At 38.0% G+C, this 24,475-nt stretch overlaps 1 protein-coding gene across 4 annotated transcripts; it reads right to left on the reverse strand.

Annotated features, from left to right (window-relative positions):
* Positions 1-2,187: 2,187 nt before the first annotated feature.
* Positions 2,188-19,300, reverse strand: lnpk (lunapark, ER junction formation factor). Of its 4 annotated transcripts, none has more exons than XM_041790329.1 (16): positions 19,166-19,300; positions 17,800-17,861; positions 15,458-15,499; positions 15,092-15,142; positions 14,867-15,003; positions 14,658-14,716; positions 13,872-13,912; positions 10,901-10,984; positions 10,760-10,811; positions 10,492-10,593; positions 9,420-9,512; positions 8,972-9,077; positions 8,402-8,472; positions 8,021-8,191; positions 7,240-7,329; positions 2,188-5,080 (listed from the first exon to the last, which is right to left on the reverse strand). In XM_041790329.1, exons 2-16 carry the CDS (start codon positions 17,824-17,826, stop codon positions 4,905-4,907), a joined length of 1,302 nt encoding a protein of 433 aa, XP_041646263.1. In that variant the 5' UTR covers positions 17,827-17,861; positions 19,166-19,300; the 3' UTR covers positions 2,188-4,904. The 4 variants fall into 4 exon arrangements, with proteins under 4 accessions (XP_041646263.1, XP_041646261.1, XP_041646262.1 ...); XM_041790327.1 differs by having other exon boundaries at positions 10,480-10,593; XM_041790328.1 differs by having other exon boundaries at positions 10,480-10,593; positions 19,162-19,285.
* Positions 19,301-24,475: the final 5,175 nt, after the last annotated feature.

Genomic DNA, 24,475 nt, shown 5'->3' on the forward strand with positions numbered 1-24,475 from the left:
CGGTGTAAGCCTTGCTGGAACTGTTCATAAGCTAGCCTTATATGCGGATGATGTCATCCTCTTAATGACTCAGCCTGAAACATCTATTCCTGCCCTTGTTAAAATTATAGATGCATTTGGCAGCTTCTCTGGTTATAGAATTAATTATGACAAATCTGAAGCTTTGCCTTTGGGGGACTTTGGCGACAAAAGTACCTTGTTGAACTTTCCATTTAAGTGGTCTGATTCTGGCGTTACATACTTAGGTGTCAGAGTCTCAGCCAATTTAGGTAATTTGTTCAAAGTGAATTTTCTTCCCATTATTTCTGTGATTAAAAGTGATCTTCTCAGGTGGTTTGGCCTCCCTCTCTCTTGGTTTGTTAGAGTCAGTTTAATTAAAATGAACATTCTCCCAAGAATCCTGTACCCAATGCAAATGCTCCCACTGAGGATCAATAAATCAGTATTTACTGATATTGATAAAGCTATTTTGAAATTACTTGGCATGGGAAAAAATCATGTCTCAGTCTGAAAACACTGCAATTGCCAAGAGAGAGAGGTGGTTTGTCAATTCTGGACTTAACTTTTTATAATTGGTCATGCCACATGCGCATAGTGTCAGATTGGCTGAGACATTTTCTTGATTCCAAGCAGGAGACCCATATTGACACCTGGCACTGCCCCTCTTTATCTTTGATTAGTCTTGTCACAAATAAATCATCTCTTCTTCCAGCTGAGGTACAAAGCAGCCCAATTTTAATGAACACAATTAGAACCTGGGAGAGGATTGTTAAAATTATTCAGAGAAAGGGGTCCTCGTCTGTTTTACAACCTATCATTCACAACCTAGCTTTCCCTCCTCGCTTGGCTGCAAATATTTTCCTACACTGGTATGACTGTGGTATTAGGATTGTTGGAGATCTGTTTGAAGCTGAGAAGTTACTATCATTTGAACAAAGTCAGAAACAAATATAGCATACCCTCTAAACATCCCATTCCTGTAGGAAGTTACAGTCCCTCAAGACATTAAACATCAACAAAACTAAAAGTTTATGGGAGAGGGACCTTGGGATTGAGTTTTGGGAGGAGGCTTGGTCTGATGCTCTAGAGTCTGTAGGAAAAAAATTTATGCAACAGGCTAACAGAAAGTCAGTACAGCATCCTTCACAGATTGCAATGTACACCCCAATCCCTTAAAACCTTTTACCCTGGGATGCCTCCCCTTTGCATAAAGTGTAAGAAAGAGGTCGGTTCTTACATTCATTGTATCTGGAGCTGTCCTGAGATATATAATTTTTGGGTAAAGGTTTCACAAGAATTAAATCTTATTTTTAGTAAGACAATACAGGTCTAGTTTGTTTCATCTAAACATAGCAAGTGAGGAACTGTTTGACAAATGTCCAACACAAACTTTTGAGCAAGCTTACTGTCTTAGCAAGATGTTTTTTATTTCAGTGGATTGAACCTAGACCGCCAACTATTAATCAGTGGCATGGGGAAATTCTTAAAGTTTTGCAGATGGAGCGTTAAAGCTCAAGGTTGAAGGGAAATGAGAAGTCTTTTGACAAGCTTTGGGGGCCCTTTCTTGACTATCTTCCAGACTGCATAACAGACTTAATAAAGAAGGGATGTTGTGAGGTAAACTGGCGCCCCTCATGTGCTCTTCAGAACCCCTAAGATTCTCTAATGTGTATCTAATTTTAATGTTATTTTATTATGCTTCATTACCTTTCCTGCAATGTCGATTCACTGAACTACATTTGATAGCCAATCACAGTGATATAAAAATGTCTATGTAAAACCTCCTGTACTTGTACATCATGCTTGTTATAGGTTTATTTTGACCATCTCTTGTTTTATTTTGTCTGTATTGTCTGATCCCACATGGTTTGTACCCTGCTTATTCCAGTACTTGCTGTCATTTGTTTTTCTTTTTTGGTTTTCTGTTTTTACTCTTAAATGTTCAAAAATTCAATAAAACATGTAAAAAAAATAAAATAAAATAAACAAACAAAAAACCCAAAGAAATTTACAGGAGTTGTGCGTGTTTACCAAACCTTCAATATATAACACCCAGTGTGACTGTGAACCAGAAGCACATCTCATTGTGTCATAGCCATACCTTGTACCCAAAACTCACCTTAATATTAACAATTTTTTAGAGTAGATGTGGATTAAAAGCAAGAACAAAAAAAACGACTGTCATCCTTTTGCTTTTAAAAAATTTATTCTGCGTGCCATGCACACACTTAATGTCATCCAGCATTGGCAAAAATAGAGGTGATAAATCAAGCAGAGACAAATAAAACTACAGATAAAACAAGTATTTCACGTGTCAGTGTTTGAGGCAAGTTAAGAGCTAAGGAGGAAGTTTTGAATATTAAAAGTTACAGCTACATTTTTAAGCCACAATTTCATCATCAGCAGGTATTATAGGGGATAAAATCCTTATTAAAACAAGTCAGTAAGCAGGCACAGGTATCATGATGCATCTGGTTAAAGATTTTGTAAACACAGCTGCCTGGTGGAAGGGAATAAATAGGAAAAATTCAAATGTCACACTGTGGGGTCAGGCAGCTTTAAATTCATCACAGGGTCTGAAACAGGAGTTAAAACTAATTACAAACAAAAATAGGAGTTTTTAGTGAAAATCCCAAACTAAAACAAGTCATCTGTGTACTCCTACATGTGTTTGCCCAATGAGCCTGGCTATGTTTCTTTGACCAGACAACATCTAAGTTTGCACAGACCCTCTCTATTTGTTCTTGCTCCACTTGAAAACAAAATAAATTGTTATTTGCTACCAGAGGGCAGACTACATGGAAAACAATGTCTAACAGGAGCAACACAGCACATGTTACTGGAGGTTCCTGTCATTAGTGCACAAATTTAACACTTACAATTAACAAAGGCAAAAAGATGATAACACTTCTCAAAAACACTAACTTTATACAACCTTGAGGCAACTTAGCCCAGACCAGGCCTCTGCTTTTAAGTAGTTGTGACAGTAACATGGACACCACACAGAGCAGCAACATCAGAAATACAATATGGCCAAATAAATAAAAAGAGAAACTCAGTGCAAAAGGAGCCAGATAATGATCAATTAACAGTGTAGTTGGCAAACAATAATCCTATGTAGAATTAGGTTTGGCATCAACTAGATCTGAGTTTAATATGCATTTAATTCTTCCAACTGCCAAATGTTTAAAGGTTCACCGACTTTGATTCTTAGCATAACTCATTAACACTTATTCCATCAACAAGCTGACAGAGGTTCAGTGTTAAAAAACAAACAAACAAAAAAAAAACTTCAAAGACACTTTATTCTGAAAAATCTGACTTTCATTGCTGACTTTGTGTTGTCTTGATTGAGGAAAGGCACAGACAATGCAGGAAGGTTATACTGAATAGTAAAAGGGGTCAGTTTCATCTACACATTTAAAACTGCTTTCTAAAAGCTGTCCCCAAAAAACACGTTCTTCTTATCTATTGGTTGCTGATCGTAACAACACAAAGTACTGGGTTACTGCAGCAATAATTTGGACATTAATAAGTGTAAAGGATTTACATAGAGCTAGTGGTGAGATTGCAGAATGTAATCCTTACTTTTTTCAAATGTATAGCTGTGTCAGTGATAGCCACAACACTCCCATAAGACCTTCAAAGAGTCTGTGCTTGGTGTATCTGTTATTGGCTACAGTACAAATTTGGCAGTGCAAAACAACAGACTATGTGGGCATCCTACAAACATGAGGATTGTTGTTTTTTGATTCTCCTACAATGAAAACATAAATACAAATATCACATCCCATTTCATCCAACACTCTGAGAAATCTTACACACTGGGCCTTTGATATCAGTGAAAGTAGTTTGCTTCTGAGAGATGAAGGCCAACAAAAAGTATGACTGCACCAAACTTTCTCTCCAGCAAACAAAAACAAGAATTATCAGAAGCAGTTTGTGTTCACATCTGCTGTAGCTGCCTCCCTAAAAAGAAAAAAAACTGATAACATTATCATCTTGAATCCTGTTTTGGCCTACAACTTCAGAACTTTTCAAGTTACAATTCAACGGTATAAAATGTCGACATCCATCAGTACGTAGTAAAATGTGAGTAAAACAAATTAATCCAAGACTTCAGGGTGAGAGTTTTAATGGGGAACTAGCCTCAACTTTGATGGCATACCTGAATGGATAAACTGTAAACACATTAAATGATAAATGTTTATCTAGAGCTTTACTCTTGAGGATTAAAATGGTTTCTTGGCAATAAATTTCTTCACACCATCCAACAAAACAGTGAATCCAATTAATGTCTGAAACTTAAATTTGCATCTTAAAGTGAGAACACAGACACCACACTGTGTGGGGTACAGGTCACTACAAGAATTATAATTCAAGCATGTTTCCACTTTTACTGTTAAGAACCTATAGCAATTTTATCTAAATTAAAAACTCTTTAAAACAACAAAACATACAACAACCAGCTACTTCAAACCTTAAACAACCCTGTCACCTTAAATAAATCATAAAAATACTGATGAATTAACTCTGTCAGTTAGCACAAAAACAGCCTTATCAGCAGCAAACTACTCTATCCAGAAACAGACTTAAGATTTGAACTACAATCATCAATGTAACTGTTAAGGCCATGATATGTTGGCGACAGTTTTAGGCAATATGGTCAGACAATTTTAGTTAAAACATTATGGGTAATGTTGTTACTTTAATTCACATTCGACTATGTGTTTTTATAGATATAGCAAAAACAATTCGAGATTTTGGTTGCATGGACAAAAGATATGATTGATCTGTTGTTCATGAAAATATTGTCCATCTATATTGCTTTAAAGTGTCACCTGTCAGTCATGGCCGATCAAAGCCCCTTTGTTCAGACAGGATGATCAGACATCACGTCACCACTACGATGACTTGGCTTCTTTCTCACTCTCCTCTGCTTCCATCATTTCCTCTTCCTCCTCCTCCTCAACTACTTTATCCTCCTCCTCCTGTTGTTGTGGTGGGTGCTGCTCCTCTGATTGGCTCTCACTCTCTACTTCTGTAGTGGGTCGTTCATCTTCTATCAGCTCTTTTTCATCTGAGAAGAAGACAAGCGAGTTAGAGGGGTGTTTAAGTGAGCAAAAAATAAAGAGAAAAAGAAAAATGAAAAGGAAAAACCAGAACAATTCAGGAATAGTGAGAGACAGAGGAAACTTTGAGATAAGGTGAATGGTGTGAAGACCAACAAATGATTTGCTTTTTTGGGTTAAAATCAGAAAAGAATGAAAGAGAAATGTTTCTCATGCCCATAGTGAGGGTTAACATATGTTTAAAGCTGGACATACACCGTGTGAATTTCATCCAGTTCAGGCATGAGTTTTGAGTCACATAGCCCACTTGGAAGTTGTGCAGACTTTCAGTCGGACCGTGTATCATTTGTCATGTGTGTATACGGGGATACGATGGCTGTCCACAGCTGGACTACAGCCCAAAGAGCTGCTCCCAACTCATCGGATGGATTTCTGACATATTTGATATGTTGGTCATATGACTCCAGACATTCCCACTGAGAGAGCAGAGCCATGAGCAGAATCCTCAACTTTAGGGCATTTTTCCCCTTGTGAACTGTCAGACAACATCTCAGATTAACACAACAGCAGTAATGACTTTCTAAGCCCCACCCTTTGCTATAATAAAGGAAATAAACAAGCAGGAAATATGCCTATCCAAAGACCTCCATCTGACACAAATAGTAATGTTGCTTGTGTGTGATAGAGGGAGATAGATAGCAGGATAAAGAGAGAGAGGGGATATGACTAGATACAATACGTGAGACTTTATCAAAGGAAACTACACCTCACTCATACAACGTGAGCATGCAGGTCATGCACAACCATCCAACAGTATAGTGTGAGCACATAAATCGTGCCTGATAGCTGTGCGTTGTAAGCAATTCAGTCACACAGCATGAGCCGACACTGAGCCACAACTGCCACAGTCGCTTAAAATCACAGTGTATGCCCGACTTAACTGAAATTAATCAAAACAAATAAAATCATCTGCCTTCAGTCATCTCTGGTATGACAGATACATCAGTGTTAAATAATTAGAATAATTGTGGCCAGAAATAAAATGAGATCTGTGAATTAAACGCACCATTATTTGCACACATTTAGATCAAATTAATTGAATCATAAATTCAGATTGTTTTTAATGTGAAAACTGAAAACCCTGTAACACAGGATTATTCTACATGATGGAAAAAGTTGCCCCTGCTCTTCCCTAAAAAATCTTGTCTGTAATGTTCTATCACAAGGTAAGAGTTTATCATAAGAATTTTCTGCAGCAAAATCACATCTCCTAAAAATGCACTTCTTAAACCTCAGGTATTTACTCTAAAATAAAAAGGTACAGGTACAAATGTGAATTTTTGACACAAATATACATGAATTTACATGCAGAAAAGGAGATACTGGACATGCTGATTACAACTAGAATTGGGTGAGAATGTGCTATGGGTAGAATCAAAACCACAAATCACAACTCTTTCATTAAAATCAACCGAGCTAACATGTAGAAAGACATCTTCAGCGTTGTGTTAAAAAACAGAAGCAAAATAACACCTTGTGCTTGAAAAATGTACACTCTTATATGAAGGTCTGATCAAAGAAAGCACAGCTTGCAACATATTTTAATGGTCTTTGACACAGATGTCATACATTGGCAAAAATGTTTGGCTTCTTGAGACAATCAAGATATAAAAGTAGATTGGAGAGCAAAAAAATGAATTGAACTCATTTGGATGTTGTGTGAGGACCAGCTCTGAGTCAAACAAGTGTTGTGTTTTAGCTATGCTTTGTAAAATAATCGATAAGGCTCCAAATATTTGTGATTGATCCAGGAAGACCACATATACACTGTAGCAACCTCTGTAAATCTGCAATACCAACAAAAGTATCAGTTCTATGAAATTAACATTCAACAGATAGATTTTAAATCTGTAGAAAGGATCAATTTCATGTTTCAACACTTTTTTAACCCAGATCTGGTGTAGATAACACTGTAACTGCCATCCCCACCGTTGGTTTAGTTTGATTAGAGGTTATTGTGATTATAGATTTGGAGTTAGCATTAGGCTGAGCTCTACAATGTTATGGATTTGACAGCCAATAAAATGGGCCCATTCTGGGAGAATCAAATCTATCAAATCAGCTCAAATTAAGCCAGATCAGACAGTGCAGAGAGAGTAAGGGGAACCTGGACTCGGCAGAGGTCGGCTCTGAGGTTTCTTTGGACTCTGCTGGATCCGGAAACTGTGGACCATATTCCACGGGGCCGGAGCCTTTGCTAGAGGCAAGATCACACTGTTAAACCTACAGGTCATAATTATATAAAAGCTTTACTGAGCTCACAGGTGTGACAAGGGAAAAATGTTGGGAACTTTTTGAGAGTAGAATTAGATGACACACAATCTTATTTTCAAAGACCTTTTTTGTACCTGTCTGTCATAATGGAGGATGGATTTCACAGTTTGCCTCATCCCAGGAAATATAATGAAATCTAACAAAATGACAATACCTAAAACAAGTAAGGCATTTTCCTGTAACTGGTTTAGGTACAATTTTGTAGCACCACCGTAAAAAAGCCTGCAGTCTGAACCCAATACTTGTGGTTGTGTCACACCTCTGTTGGCTCACTGTTCAGTAACAACTAGGATGAAAGTTGAGATCATTCAAGTTAATAAAGAATCACACAGAAACAAATGGTAAAGGTCAGCTGTGGTGCTAAAGTAAGAAGCAGGTGGTTAGGACATGGATTAAGTGACATAAATATGCACAGAATGGTGTGAGTATGCCACTGGGTGTTTGTCTGTAGGTCTCTCCATATAAATCAAACAGGTCACGCATGACATATGTCCTTAGTTGTGCATTGCTCTCAATTTTAACACAACCCCAATCCACTCTCAAGTCAGACCTGAGGAGACTCTACCTTGGTTGCTCCTGCCTGTTGCCTGCTGTGCATCTGTGTGTTTCGTTACCTCCAGAAGGGGGTGGGCTCTCCTCTGTTTCTATTCCCGAATGCCGTGATGGTCCAGGGGAACGCGATTCTGCCCGCAGTTTCCTCTCATAGCTGAACTCTGGAAGCCTGGGAGCTTGAGGGCGCGTCTTTCTTGCCGGATTCAAGAAGTAGCAATATGCACAACGAAACGCTGAGGGGTTGGAGATAGAAAAAGGGATAATGAACAAAATAACTTACATTTACCAAAGCCCTAGTATATAAAATTCCACTGACTGACATTCCAAATGTGTAATACAATTAAGAGCTCTACAGGATTTTTAAATACAAAATCTTAAATTATGCTCCCTCCCTTGTAAAAGACAGTCAGTCTCATTAATAACAGTGGTGTTTTTGTTCTTACCTAAATATTCAAATTCTTCTTTCAGAGCCATGCCATTGTGAGAAAAACATTGTTGGCAGATCAGGGCAAATCTAGATGAAAGACAAAAGGAGAGAGATTGTTTAATATCATGAGTTAGTAGTGTCTACAGAAATGGAGAAAAAAAAAACATTATAATTTTTTTGTCTGTTTCACTCCAACTGCCTCCTGTAACTGACTGGTGTATTCAAGAGGGCTTTTGATAACATCAGGAGACATGTATCTCAGAGCATACACTGTTTATAATTCAGCTGACTAAAAAAAAAATAAAGGAACATTTGTGATCAAAAGATCAGTTGAAAGCAGGAGAAGTTCCACCTGAAGAGCAGCAGAGTACATACCAACTGAAAAGTTTAATTGCGTATTTTTTCTTTTTCAGTTTATGTGTATGCCATTTACTTTGGCAGAAGGAGGAAGCAACATCTTCATTAACATGGTCGAACTACCCAAGACGCTCTACTTTCAGAAGCTACAACGCAGAACTGTAAGGATGTCAGTAAAAGTGATTGACTAAACAATACTCCCTCATGTAGAGTCTGCAGGAGTTTTCACCTGTTCTGTGGTCCGTCTCCTACCAGGTACTCAATGACTCTGTCCACTGCTCCCCTGTCTCTTGGCAGAATGGGTCTCGCTAATGGAGGACCTGGTGGGTGTAAACCTGCAAAAGCAGACACACAGTGATGAATTACTTGCAGTATAATACACAAACAGTTATATGACATAGCATGTTTGTTTTGAATTTATGCAACATTCATCCATCCAGGACTTTTCCAGTTTTAGTCAAAAGTAATCTTTGACAGCTAAATTACGCAAATTCTCAGGATGTTATCAGGAGGAGAATATAGCCATTAAAATTGAAGGTTTATAGGGCACAAGTATCTTGTGTTTACTTCAAAATTACAAAACATGTTTAAATGTGGAAAACTGCTGCAGCAGGATGTGCATTTCCACATCAAACACGTGTTTATATAAAGATGCATTCATAGGCTTTATAACATACCTACACCTGGAACAGGGGAGCAGGGGGTCCTGGGTATGGCCCCCTGGAGCACAGAAGCTGACAAAGCTGATCTCTCTGGTGGTCCTCCTGGAGCTGAAAGAGGAACAGGCTCTGTAGGGAGAGTAACACCGGATAAAAGCACTGAGATGTGTCTAAAAGAACCAAGTCAAAGACAACTGGACTTTCGGTTCATTCCAGCTGACATTAACTTGGTCCATGAGCTGGGTGCCTGAGAATCTTAACCTAACACACCAGATAGACAGTTTCACATATACTTACTGCATGGATATATTTTATATTCATCTGGGAAACCTACCATGGAAAGGGCAGGAGTTTTCAAAAAACTCTTGGAAGGTGAGTGGAGGAACATTCTGTCTGTCAAAAAAGAAATGTGGACCAGTTCTGATTGAACTGCCACTTCCCTGCAGCTACATCTGAGCTAACAGCTACCACAGCAGCAGACATTGAATACACTGGCAGACCCCACCTGTAACGATTACAAACCAATGCCGAAGCAGACTGGGAGGAGAGTGAAAACATCTATCTGTCATGAAAAGCTTGCAGTGTTGCTCACTGCCCTTGTTTTAATAAAGAAATGTTCTGTTCTGACAAAACTGCTGTTGTGGCTAAGTCCAAGCTAATCATGCCACTAGCAGTCATTGTATACAACCACTCACATAACAACGAGCCCTTTCCCTGTGAATCTCACAAACTCCTGCCCAGGATGGTTGCCTGAAGAGCAAAAACATCTTCCCTAAAAGTACAACTAAACCCCACCAATAGCTATCAGTTCAGTTCAGCGCAAACATTGTGGATTAGAGCTTTCAAGATGGATTTGCCTGATGACAGTGATGGAGTCTGGCAAATCCATCTGCTTTGCAAGGTTATGAGATTCTGTGGACAGACAGACTGGACCTCTAATATCCAGAAGTGAAAGAACACAACTGATAAGCTCTATCAGTTAAGTCATGGTGCTGTGTTGTCAACATCAAAGTTGATGTACTGACAAACTGTGATACTTCTCCATGCACAGGTTAAGCATCTCTGTCTTCCCCCTTACCCACAGGTGTACCTCCTGGTGCCAATGTGGGCCGAGCTCCCTGGGGAGTCATTGCCATTGCACCTGGGGACCCCACTGGCATGGGTCTCATTTGTGGCCCTCTTTGTCGAATCTCTGTGAAGACAAAAGGAATTCATCACATAAATATTCATTAGAAGAGGTGATAATTCGTTCAAACTAAAATCTCTGTATTCTGGTGGTAATGTGTCAGTTTTAGTAGCGCTCTAATGACTCAAGCTACAGCCTTTATTTTTCTGTTTAGAAATGATATGTTATGTACCTTGTCCTGGCCTGGGAGTCATCTGAGGACGCACTGGAGTCGACTCTAGCTCCTAAAACAAACAAATTAAACCAGCAAAAGTCAAACAACATTTAAGTAACTAAGAACATCCAGGGATAAACCAAAGTAAGAGACACTTACAGCTTTCCTTTTGGCTTCAGGGTCAAAGCGTTCCAGGATGAGTTTGGCGTTTTTGTATGTCTCCGTTTCCATCACTTCCTCCAGCTGGAAACACAAAGCAAAGAAATTTTCATTTTAATATGCACACTAATATGTGGTCATTTGGTTAATGCACAGAGAAGCACTGGGAATAAACTCAGAATATATCTGTTTAAAGGTTTAAGGTTCAAGGTTCTTTATTAGTACCCAAAAGGGTAAATTTGTTGTGCAGACAGGAGTTCAGCATCCAAGAGTCAAAAAACAACAATTCACAATTCAAGGCAGAATCCACAAAATAGATTAAAAGCCAGCATTAAAATGCCAAAACAAACATTGAAGATTAAAACCATATCATGATAAAGTGCTCTAGATGACATCCATTCTAATATAATACTCCAAAAGTGCTAAGTGCTTTTGAAGCCTCCCTAAAATAATACATATTCCATTCTAGTTAAAGTGCATCATCTTGTGCTCGTTTTGTTAAGAAGTGCAAAACCTGCAGGTAGAAAAGTGTTCCTGTAGCGTTTTTTCTCCCTTTAGAAGCAACAAAGCGACAACCAGAGTGTAGAAGTTGGAACTCTGAATTTAAAGGGGGAGAACAGTCATGGAGAACAGAGCTGGCTTTACGCTGCAGCTGTGAGGAATAAAGATCTGACAGGTTGAGTTGTTGCTCACCTATTAGCTTGCTTGCCCACTTTAGGATTTTTTTTTTTAAAAGACAAGTTACCAAACCACAAAACAAGGGAAAAGGACAGGACAGATTCAATAAAAGCTCGATAGAATAAAATCATCAAAGTTTTGTCAATGTGAAAACAAGCAAGTTTCACTCAGACAAAAAAAGACGCTGGTGTGCTTTTTTGCAGACTGCCTCACAGTTTCTCTCAAAGGTCAGTCAATAAATGTTCCAAGATATTTGTAGTTCTCGACACATTCAACTGCCTGGTTTTTGATCATTGTAGGCTTGTGATTTGCAGCATGGGCTCTAAAATCTATGATCATTTCTTTTGTCTTAGAAATATTAAGCTCTAAGAAAGAATCATCACACCAGGTGACAAACTCATCCACAATGGGACCGTGGCTGGACTCATCATTGTGCAACAAACTCACAACAACAGAATCATCAGCGAACTTTACAATAAACCTGTTCTCAAGTTTACTTTTGCACATGTTTGTGTACAAAATATACAGCAATGGTGAGAGAACACACCCCTGTGGCAAGCCTGTAGAAGTATAGGAAAAGTCTGATATGGTGCTTATTTACTTTGACCCTTTGTGACCTTTATATTATTACATTATTATCCAGCCAACAAGATTAAAACTCAGGTTAAAATGCTCTAAGAGCCTCATGGCAAGAATATGGGGTTAGACTGTGTTAAAAGCTGAGGAAAAATTAAAAATACAGCAGCCTGGTGGGTGTTTTGCTGCCTTCAAGATGTTTGGTTAAAAGGTTCAGTAGCATTAGTGTGGCATCCTCTACTCCTCTATGAGCCCCATATGCAAACTGTTAAGGGTCAAGTGCCTGCTCAGTTGCCTCAATAATCCTCTTCTTTATGAGCCTTTCAAAGCTTTTCATTACAATAGATGTGAGGGCAACTGGTCAAAAATCATTAAAAGCTTTTAGGCTGCTGTTTTTAGGGACAGGAATGATCACAGCCTGCTTCCACAGGTCAGGAACACATAGAAAACATAAGGACATATTGAAAATGTAAGAAAACATAAAACTTAATTGACTTGAGCATGACTTTAGTCATTTGCCATCAATGTTGTCTGGGCCTTGGCTCGTATTAACTTTTACAGAACCAAAAGACTTCTTAACCTCTCTTTGGTCAAAGACAAAGTGCTGACTGTCATTACGTTTACATTTTAGTTCCTCTGTTCTGACATCCAAGGTCTGTTATTAGGAAAGATCTTAATCTTTTTTGAGGGAACAATCATATCTTCACAGAAAGTAACATAAGGACAGACAATATCTGTGAGTTCACTGATATCCTCGTATGAATCTTTGAACACATTACAATCAGTGCATTCAAAGCAGCCCTGAAGACTGGTGACTGATTCCTCAGACCAGGTTTTAATGATTTTGGTCTGTCGTTTTTCCCTCTTTAAGACAGTTTGATATGTGGGAAGAAGGAGTACACAATTATGGTCTGCGGATCCAAGAGGGGGCATGGGGATAGATTTGTATGCTCCTTTATCTGTCCCATAACAGAGGTCCAGTGTCTTGTTGCGCCTTGTGGGACATGCAACACATTGATAAAAATTAGTCAAGGACTTTTCAAGGGACACATGATTAAAATCTCCAAGTACAGGGTTAGGAGCCTCAGGGGAGCTAGATTGGAGTTTTTGAACAACATTAAATATAGTGCTGGTGGCTGTGTCAGGGTTTGCCTTTGAGTGAACATATACAGTTATAAATATTTGGGGGAATTCACCTGGTCAATAGAATGGGTGGAGCGACACTGACAAGAGCTCAACGTCAGGAGAGCACAGTCTCTCTCTGACTGTGGCAGAGCTGCAGTAGCGCTTGTTGCCGTAGAGGCACACGCCTGCTCCACATGCTTTCCCTGTCAGCTCCACTTGCCAGTTGAGGCGAATAGGAGCCCCAAATCCATCCAATGAAAGGTCATTGTCTGAGTCTAGCTCAGTGAGCCAAGACTCCGCTAGTGCTGTGACACAGCTGTCTCTGTATTCTAGAAGAAAGCGGACATTTTTCTGTAGTTCAAGGGAAAAATCTAAATGTGAAGGAGCAAAATATATTTAACACAGAACTATAAAGTAGCTGTTGTCTTAGCTTGGCAATGATGCAGCAGCAAATAGGTAATAACTCCATTTGTGCAAAAATTTTAACTCTGAAACTGAGGAAAAGAACAAACAACTTAAAAAAAAAAGCAAACTCCTTTTCCGTAAAATATTACACAATGTTAAAATGCAGTGTGAAGAATCGGTCACTTACAATCTTCTTCTTTGCTGCCTTTAGATCTTCCAGTTTATCATCTAAAAGAGAGTCACTGATTAGTTTAGACAGCACAGTATGCTCAGAGTATTAAACACTTCTGTTTTAATGCAATTACAATATTACCAAGCAGCTTCTGTTGTTTTAGTTCTTTGGATCAAAATATCATGTACTGAAAAAAATTTGAATGTTTGAAAGACATGTGTCAGTGGGCAGCTTTGTTGCTGGCGTCAGTCAAAAACCTTTTTTTCTCATAAGTCAGTGCCATTTGTCCCCCTACACATTTGTTATTGCCAAATTTTAAACCAATAAAAACTGTCAAAAAGATGCTAACAATTACCATTTGGTGTTGAACCATTTGAAAGATAAAGTGTTTTTTTTTTTCCTTCCATGAAAAGTGGTGATTTTGGCGATATGAGATTTTGGCCCAACACCAGCGATAAGTTACTATTAAAGATGTAAGCTTTGATAATAAGGAGGAAAAAAGTAACAATATGGTGAGTTTGTTAGTCTGAAACAGGACAATAGTAATAATTCTGTTCATTCATCAAAAGCCTAATAAATTATTTTACAATTCCCTTAAATAATACTGGAGTCATGGTGGAGCAGAACTATCTCTGTTGTATTCTAAATAGTTTAAGGCTCTCTAAAGGAAAACTAACAAAATGTATGCAGCAAGAAAAAGAATCTGTTCTAGAGAAAAAGTTGATAGTTTTAGATTGAGGTTTAACATCCCTCAATGCAAGATCCTCCACACAATTTTGATGCGATTTTTAGATAACTTACTGTTTCTCTCAGTGCGTTTTGAAAACAGAAATACCAACAGCTTTCTGATAAACCACACCCTAAAGAGGAGAGAGAGACATTTTAAAAATCCTAAAATGCACAAAAAGAGCATACAGTAAGAAATGAAGGAATATTTTAGATGGCATACCTTAAATGCCATTATCATATTAGTTTATGAACTATATTTATAAAATACAGTGAGCACTCACAGAACAGGGTAAATAAAGAAAGGCAGCGCCATGGACAGTCTCTGCAGCCATTGATCAGGCAGGTAGAGCCAGTACACAATCACAGAGGTCAGCAGGTAAAGGACTGATGAGTAGAGAATCAACCGGCCCACCCACAACTGTGCAAAGATACATTTAGCAACTCATTACTGGAGATAAAAATGCTACAATACTGCAAATTCTGCATGTTTTGATATAGATTTTCACCTTTTGTAGCCGTTGGTTTTTGGCTCTGAACTCCTCGAGATCTTTGATCTCCTGAAAGGGAAACAATAGAGGTGAAAGGTCATTGAAACACTGCCAACCTCATGGTACAATATGTCCAGATTGATAACACCAATTTAAAGCAACTTTAATTTTCCATGAGTATATTTGTAATGTAAATATTAACATATTAAATTAATAGCCATGTCTGATCAAAAAAGATTGCCTTTTTAGGTAAAACAGAATTGAGAATGTCAGATGAAAACAATGTTGAACTAAAATGTTAAATATAATCATCCAAAGTTCATCCTGCTCTTGGCACAGGGCAGAGTTTATAGACACAAGCACCTCAAAGTATTAGAGCAGTACCTTGTCAATGTTCTCCAGCTGATCAACTGTGGTTGGCTTTGTCTGCATTAAGGAAAAAGATGAGAGAATCATCAACAAAATCATCTTTACTATTAACAACATTTTTACAACAAACAGATTCAGAAATGACTTATCAAGGATTCAGTTCTTTATTCCACTCCAAAATCTCAGCAAAATATGAATAAAGACTTTATGTGCTGTACACTATTACTCTAGTCTTTCTATCAATGCCATAAAACCTGTGTTTTGCATTACACTGAGTATACTTCTCTCTCTGAAAGATTTGTGAACCTTTTACCACATGTTTCACTTGTTACTGATCACTCTCTCTTACTCTCATCCTTTCTTTCCTGTCTAAAAAAAGCATATGAATTTCATCTTTCTAGGGCACAGAGTTCAGTGTGCTGATGGCTAATGCACCTAAATTGACTTAAAAGAAGCCTACCAAAGGTCTCAGAGTCTAATTGCACTGTAAAAAACACATAAATGATGTCCCCCCCCACCTCACAGTCTATGTGTATTTTTGGCAGGGAAGAATCCTCACTGCTGTCTTATCAAAATAAAAGCAAAAAATTATCTGAAAAAATATCCCTGGTCATGCTGTGGATGTCCCAAGGGCCTGAAAACTGCCATCGCTCACTAGGCATAGTGCCTGGGTAAAAAAAGCCAGGAAAAGGAAACGTCGTCAAACTTGTCACGTCTACACACGTGTAGACATCCTTGGGTTGTGACACCTCGGGCACCAGGATGAATCCTTCGCGCCCTACATGCCTAAAACTTATGCACATGACTGTATATAAGAAGTGCCTATGCATCTAATCCTAAAGCCCGTTTCAGACTAGAAGTGTGACACGCACGTCTTGACCGCGACACGCTTGGATTTTCAGTTTGATTGCATGTTAACAAGTCAGGGCTTTCAGACTGCACAGGAAAGTCAAACGCAGTACGTTCTTTTCTGGTTTGTGCTTTTCAAATTAAAAGCCCGGTTTAGCATTTCTGTAGAGAAACTCTGTTCACTTGTACAGAATGCTTTTGTTTTGAATAGTTTCCGACACACTTCCTCATACACTAAATCAAATAGCTTGCAGGGGGGTTTGTTCAGGTAAAACTTGTGAAGAGGGAAAGGGCTCTGAGAGCAGAGAGATTTGGCTGACACGCAGCAAACTTGCACCCTGTGTGATAGCCGCACCGGCAGGAGCCGGAGCAGGCACACGCAGGCAGCAAAACACGCTCCCAGTCTGAAACAGGCTTAAGAAGTAGGCACTGCAGTAACTGCCAATGGTTGTAATGCTGTTATTACACTTAACAACAAACCCATCATGCAGTGAGTCAGTTTCTGGAATTGTTGAGTTCTATCTATCCAAAAATGTTTCCTGCATATTTTGGAAATGGCTTTAGAAACTGTTTGGGATACACACATGCTAATAACAGTGTCAGGTGTTGGTGCCAATGCCCAGCCTTAGTACTCATACTCATAAAACCCTGCCAATACTGTACTCTGGATCATTTTTCAGCATAAATAGCAGGTAGGCAAAGCCTTCAGTTTTATAATGTTGAACATAAGTGAGGAAGACACAGTAGAGCGGACCACAAAACTGTGCAGAACCAAACGATCAACATGAGGGGAGAGGGGCCTCTGATAAAAAATAAAACAACCTTTGAAAATTCCAAGAATAACATCGGTATTATTAAGTATTCATATTATTCTCCGTACCAGTGTGCAGCCAAATGTTAGTACTTGAACTTGTATTTGGTCTGAAAAAATTGGTATCAGTGCATCCCTAAAAAACTGTCACTACATCTTGTTGGTAAAGGTACTAAATTTGGTCCAATGTGACAAAATCTCTGAACAGAAATGTCTGAGACAAGTTTTACCTAATTTATATCATATTTTATCAATACTAATTAGGATATTCATCAAACATAGAAAACAGTTGAAAGAAGCACTTCATAGTCACAAAAACTGAATGTTTGAGGTGTTGTTTGGAAAGGCATGCAAGCAGTCTGTTAAAGCTGTTAAAATGCCTCTATTTTCCCAGCATGGTCACACAGACCTTAAGAAAACACTTGACGTGTTTTGGGTCAAGCCCTCATAAGGAAACCTAACAAAAATGAAGGGGGTTTTCTTATGAAGGCATGATGGTCTGCACAACCACAATGCGAATTAAGGCACTTTAATTGTTAAAGAGAGTGAATTACAGCTCTGTTTTTGTTTTCTCTTTTTGACACATGTTTTAGTGTCGCATGATATGACCACTGTTTTACTCTACTACAGTTTGTTAACATGACGCAATATTAACTTCTCACTCATGTGTTTATGACCATTTCTTTCATCCACTTACCTTCCATCGGGATATCAGGGCCCCCATGTCTGAAGATTAAAATAATCCTCCTCTTTGACTCACTACCAGACAGAAAGTCTTTGTTAAATAACATGCTTTAGGTCAAAAAACACACTCATTAGAGCAGCAACAGGATGTTTGTTGCTGAACACCACAACTAAGCCCTGCTGTGAGATTTACATAACACTTACATCATCACAGGATTTGGCAAGCTGCCTATGGAATAACTTTACACAAAGGTTTCTGTTGTTACTGTGAATTTACTTGGGGAAACGCTGGTTTTTGAGTCTTCTCAACTAAATCAAGGAATATTAAAATGTACACTGATGTAGATCACAATCGAAGATGAGATAAGATCAGATCAAATGACAACGCTAATCGTATTTATTAGTGAAACCTGTTCACTGAACATGACTGGCCCAAACTCCAAATAAACAGCTGTAACTTTACAGCTCCCTGCATAAAGGGCAGCTTCTATTCAAAGGTTATGATGACATCAGAGAATGGTTTATCTTCTGACAGGATATGACCCATCCAAACATGACTCAGCATTTTATGCACAAGAAATCAAGTCAACTTGTACCACCTGGTGTTATGTCATGGCTGTCATTTCATTTTATGCATTAAGTTACAAAAACAAAACCCAGGACCTAGAAATAAATGTTAGGCCCTCGTGTTCAGTTTGCAAATTGAAAGCTAACGCATAAAACAGAAATGAGCATAGCTTAGCTTGCTCGCTAACTATTCACTGATACCACTTGCATATGCTTATATATTAGAGCTCCTTATACTGAGCAATAGTAGTAACAACATTTCCAGCTCATTCCCCGAGGATAACATGTGCACTCTTGTACATTTTTAACATTTGCAAGAGTTAAGTGGTAAAACAGGTTAACCTTACAAGTAGTTCCACTACATTTCTCTTCAAAAACGCCATTTTATCACGAACTATAGAGGTAAATTCAACAGTAAAGGTAACTGTAAACGCTTTATCATATTGCTTTCCTACTTAGCCCTCATTCGACGTCACACTCGTTAAGAGAAATGTTTTTCAGCAAAACTAAGGAGTTATAACGTCAGCTACGTAGCTTTAGCTGCTCCATCACAGCACTAGAGACATGAACCTTTGCTAGCAGGGAGCAGAAACGTTTTAAAACCACTGAGAGTCAAATCGTATCCCCCTCTCTGTGCGTACTCGGTGAGAATTAAACGAGAGCATATCCAAAATGTACTTTATGTCAACTGCTAGCCATAACTAGCTAATAACTAGCAACAACAATAACATACTTGAATCGGTGTCACCTCGAAAACACTATCGTTAAGGTTTGTAACAATTGTCGAGCATTTAATTTAAACACGTACTTACATTTTGTGGTTTCCGGCGTGTTAGTTACCCTTTCATTGGATCGGTTTAGCTCAGAAAAAGAGCAAACAAGACACATGAACAGCCACCTCAACTGACATTTCTGCTGCCAAGCGAGAGTTGGCGCGGTGAGGCGACGTAATAAACGCTTATTTTGGATGACGTAACCAGGAGAAGACGTTGTTTTTTTTCCCATAGATCTTTGCGTTGTAGTCTTTTTGGGGTCTTTGTTTAAATCATGGGATTTCCCCTTTGTTGACAGGATTTTAGGACAGAATTTGGACGCTTGCCTCTAAATGATATTGACATACATTACAAGAAATGTAATAACAAACATATGCGTCAGTTTTTTTCAAAGCAAACGCGAAATAGTCTAAGAGGAATTTTTTTTAATTGGAACAGCCATTTAGTAGACATTTAAAATGTAAAAAACACAACGTTTACCTCATAAATACTGTATTCAATTAAGTCAAAGAAATTCATTTCACTTCTTCAATAATATATCCTGTCAATTCATTAATCTGTTCACATGTGGATAATACCTGTGCATTTTGAGGACATGTTGATAAAACACTAGCATTTATCTTTCTGACTGCAATGCAACTATGCAAAATTGGCCAGATTGTATGTCATACATTTCTGCTAACATTTCACATATTTTTCCTTGAAAGATGTTATTATGATGACAAAAGTAAAAAAGTCTGTCTAAAGTGAACTACTTTACTTTACAAGGAAAATTCTTCACAAGCAAATACTTTGAGGCTTCAAACCATCATTTTCTCATTTTTTGGATTGAATTTCAGTACCTTTATAACTCCCTCAATAGAGAATTAAAAAGTATAGTATTCTTAAGTAAATAACAAAAATGTATTTGGAGAACACCCGTTCAATGAAAAATGAAACATTAGCAATGTATTCCTTGATATAAAGAAATAAAGAAAGATCTAATATAGATATTAGATTATGCATAATTTCTCAATTTGAGAGATTTATGTATTTATTCTATTTATTTTAACTTCATGTCTTCCAGAGATTATTTTAATGTTATTTTGTATCATTAATGGTTTACCACACATTGTTGTATTTTACAGTTGCGTAATAGCTCTCATGTTGTTTGTTATATGTGGAAAAAGAAGATTTGATTAAAAAAACATAAAAAAAATTGGCCAATTATTTATTGTATTTTATTCATTGATATTTTGATTAAACTGTCTTAAAGCTGTTGTCTTGACAAAAACATTACTACACTGTTTAAACGACATGTGTTTAGATGGACTGTAAAATAAGGATGTCATGCAACCTTTAGGCTTACTCATCTATCTACTCATCTATTGATAAAAGAATGTAAACTCTCAATTGATGCATTCAGTCACTGAATAAGATTGAATGATAATGACTTTGACCCAAAAGCCAAACATCAAAGAGAAAATACTTATGTCCATAAAAGTCAAACATCAATTCAGTGCATAGGTCATCAAAAAAAATCTCAACATTCAGGCAAATTAAACCACGAAAAGTTCGCCATTGAAAATGTAGACGAGGGATAACATTTAAAATGAAATATAGCCTATATATTAATCCTTCATCCATTGAAGACGAAAGAAGTAGACGCTGGGTGTAACTTCTTGTATTACCACTAGATGTCGCACTTTTATCATTTAAAAAGGACTTTCTTTTTTTTCTGTCTGCCGCATTTAACATGGGCTGACATGTTGAACAGAGAAAAGCCTACTCTGACTCACTTGTAACCAATGTACAAGGATACAATTTCAATTAATTTCTTTAAACAATATGTTCATTGAGTTTTTCTTGTTTTATGAAATAAAGGGAAAAGGGGAAAATCACAAGTAATGACACAACAGCAAGGAGAAAGCAAAATTACATAAATAGGACGGTGATTGTTGAAGTGCTGTTAACATGAAGATTGTGCATACAAAAATGCGTACAAGTTGTCATTAGATAAATCATTTTACACCGATAAAAATAAATTACATTCAAAGTAAATGGAGTTATAAGTAATAACTGAAAAAGAAAATGCTCCAAATGAAGAGGTTACAGTAAGATTAACAGTATTTGTGGACTAAAACAAAAATGTAACAATTCTCTAGCCAGCGAAACACTGAAATTTCCACAGCCTTTGGTTACTGTGAAGAGGAAGTCCTTTACACTGTGCAGACAGCTGAAGGCTAGGCACTCTGCAGCTTTTTGAGACCACATGCTGTCCTTACATGCGGCGGGGCTTCCAACCTCAAATATGCATTTGCATTAAAGGTGAAGCATTTGTGAATGTGTGTTTGTGTTTTTGTGTATGTGAGGATGACTGTTTTGGTCTGTTTTACCATTGACTTTATCCACCCAAGGACAACAACTGGAAATCAGCAAGAAAACTAAAGTATCTTTGTTCTTTTTTAGACTTATATTATTTTGCCCCAAATTCACTTAAAGGGAAGTCTGCAAATTAAGATTCACATTGGATTAACATTTGTGTCTTTTATATGTAGGCTGGAAAAAGAAACACAATAGATCTATATTACATGATAAGAACATTTTAAGAATAAATTCACATTCACAAGTAAGCTGTCATTGCTGTGCAGTACACTCTGGCTATTGTCGTCAAATGGATGTATGGTTCTTCTCGTATCTTTGAAACGGTATTCGCTTCCATCTACTTTACAGTAACTTCTTCTTTATTGTCATCTTCAGTAACTGCACTTTGGCTAAAATCCTTTTTTTTTTTTTTTTTTTTTTTTTAAGTCTTTAGCCATTGGTGTAATGCAGGGAATACAGCTACAGTGGTGTGAAAAAGTATTTGCCCCCTTTCTGATTCCTTTTTTTTGCATATTTATCACACTTAAATGATTTGGATTATCAAACCAATTTTTATATTTCACAACAAAGACAACCCAACTAAATAGAAAATGCAGTGTTTGAATGATCATCTAAGTTTTTTTTTTTGGGGGGGGGGGGGGCAAACCTATCTGGCCCCTTGTGAACCAGTAATTGCCCCCTGAACCTATTAACTTGTTGTGCCACCCTTGGCAGCAATAACTGAAATCAGGCGTTTGCGATAACGGGAGATGAGTGTTTCTCATCACTGTGGAGGAATTTTGACCCACTCTTCTTCACAGAATTGCTTTAACTCAGCCATATTGGAGGGTTTTCCAGCATGAACTGCTGTTTAAGGTCACACCGCAGCATCTCAGTTGGATTTAAGTCCGGACCCTGACTGGGCCATTCCAAAACCTTAATTTAGTTTTTCTTGAGCCATTGAGAGGTGGACTTGCAGGTGTATTTTGGGTCGTAGTCCTGCTGCATAACCCAAGAGCACTTGAGCTTGAGGGCACATACTGATGGCCGGACGTTCACCTTCAGGATTTTCTGGTAGACAGCAGAATTCATTTTTCCATCAACCACAGCGAGTGGTCCAGGTCCTGAAGCAGCAAAGCAGCCCCTGACCATCACACTGACACCACCATGTTTGACTGTTGGCATGATGTTCTTTTTATCAAATGCTGTGTTATTTTACGCCCAATGTAACGGGACTCAAACCTTCCAAAAGTTCAACTTTTGTCTCGTCAGTCCACAGAATATTTCTCCAAAAGTCTTGGGGATCATCAAGATGTTTCTTGGAAAATGTGAGATGAGCCTTTGTGCTCTTTTTGGTCAGCAGTGGTTTTGGCCTTGGAGCTCTCCCATGATGCCATTTTTGCCCAGTGTCTTTCTTATGGTTGAGTCATGAACTCTGACCTTAACTGAGGCCAGTGAGGCCTACAGGTCTTCGGATGTCGTTCTAGGTTCTTTTGTGACCTACTGGATGAGTCATGGTTGGACTCTCAGAGTGATTTTGGTTGGCCCACCACTCCTGGGAAGGTTCACCACTGTTCCTTTTTTCCATTTGTGGATAATGGCTCTGACTGTGGTTTGCTGGAGTCCCAGAGCCTTGGAAATGGCTTTGTAACCTTTTCCAGACTGATAGATTCCAATCGCTTTGTTTTTTTCACTTTTTCTTGAATTTCGTTGGCTCATGACATGATGCGTTTCTTTTTGAGATCTTGTAGCCTACTTCATTTTGTCTGACAGTTTCTATTTAAGTGATTTTTTGATTCGACAAATCTGGCGGTAATCAGGCCTGGGTGTGGCCAGTGAAATTGAACTCAGCTTTCCAAAAACTGTGGTTAATCACAGTTAACTTATGATTTCCACTTTTGGTGCCTCCTGCCCATTTTTGCCAATTTTAACCCAATTTTGCTTTTTCTTGCCCATTATTGACACTTTTTATTGCCAATTTGAACCCATTTTTGTCACTCCTTCTGCCACTGTTAACCAATTTTTTCTACTTCTTGCCCAATTGTGCCACTTCTTTTTGCCATGTTTAGCACGTATTTGCTGCTTTTTGCCCATTTTTCCAATGTCTTGTCACATTCAACCCATTCTCACTGCTTACCCGTTTTTGCCACTTCCTTGTGATACTTTTAACTAGGGGTGTGTATTAGCAAGAATCTGGCGATACAATACGTATCCCAATACATGGGTGCCGATATCGATATATTGCAATTTATTGCTATATTTATCTATATTTGTATGTAAATGTGTGTGTGTGTGTTATATATACAAAACTATGCAATTTTAAGTTAATGAATAAAATAAAATAAAATAAATCTATCAACAAAAATGTATTAAAATTATATGTATAGTTTATAAATAAAAAGCTATATTGTGTATTATAAAATAAATGGTCCTGCATGTGATCTGAAAATGAGGATTTTTCCCATTTTTTGTAGTGAATTAAAATGCTTTCAGGATTCTTATGAGAAAATTGGAAAGATAAACCAATATAGAGTAAATGTACTCATATCTTTTATATTTCACAGTACATCAGCTTGTATGTCTTTACATAATGACAAGGTGCTTGTGGGGGTTGACTATGGGACACAAGCTGATCCTCATGTCCAGCTTTAAGGACTGAAGGACTGTGTCGAGAAGAGGACATGACGTGATGGGCCAGTGTTTTGATCATATTACAGAAGCCATCATTGCTAACTTCACTACATGGCGCAGGTCCTTACAAATAAAACACAGTATCGACTGTATTTATGGTTGCATAAGTAAAAACCAGCGGTAGCTTCATCAGGCTTATTTCACCTTAGCTGTTAGCCGCTAAGCTATTGTTATGTCGTCGGGTCCATCGTGTCGTCCGAGTACTTCACTCTGGCGTGGCGTATCTTACAAATGACTTGACTCCTGTCTAAGTTTGTACTGTCTTTAATGTTTTGGAAGCCAAAAGTCCACATATCCGCTATGAATGCAGCAGGA

Source organism: Cheilinus undulatus, linkage group 6, assembly GCF_018320785.1.
Source record: "Cheilinus undulatus linkage group 6, ASM1832078v1, whole genome shotgun sequence".
NCBI classification, from domain to species: Eukaryota; Metazoa; Chordata; class Actinopteri; order Labriformes; family Labridae; genus Cheilinus; species Cheilinus undulatus.

Bases quoted from the DNA above. Each gene is read 5' to 3' on its own strand.
- lnpk (XM_041790327.1), bottom strand. From the start codon at position 17,826: ATGGGGGCCCTGATATCCCGATGGAAG. The intron at 15,004-15,091 runs GTGAAAATCTAT...ATCTTTGCACAG, and splicing joins AAAACCAACGGCTACAAAAG to TTGTGGGTGGGCCGGTTGAT. The intron at 10,985-13,871 runs GTAAGTGACCGA...TTGTGTTTCCAG, and splicing joins AGGCAGCAAAGAAGAAGATT to CTGGAGGAAGTGATGGAAAC.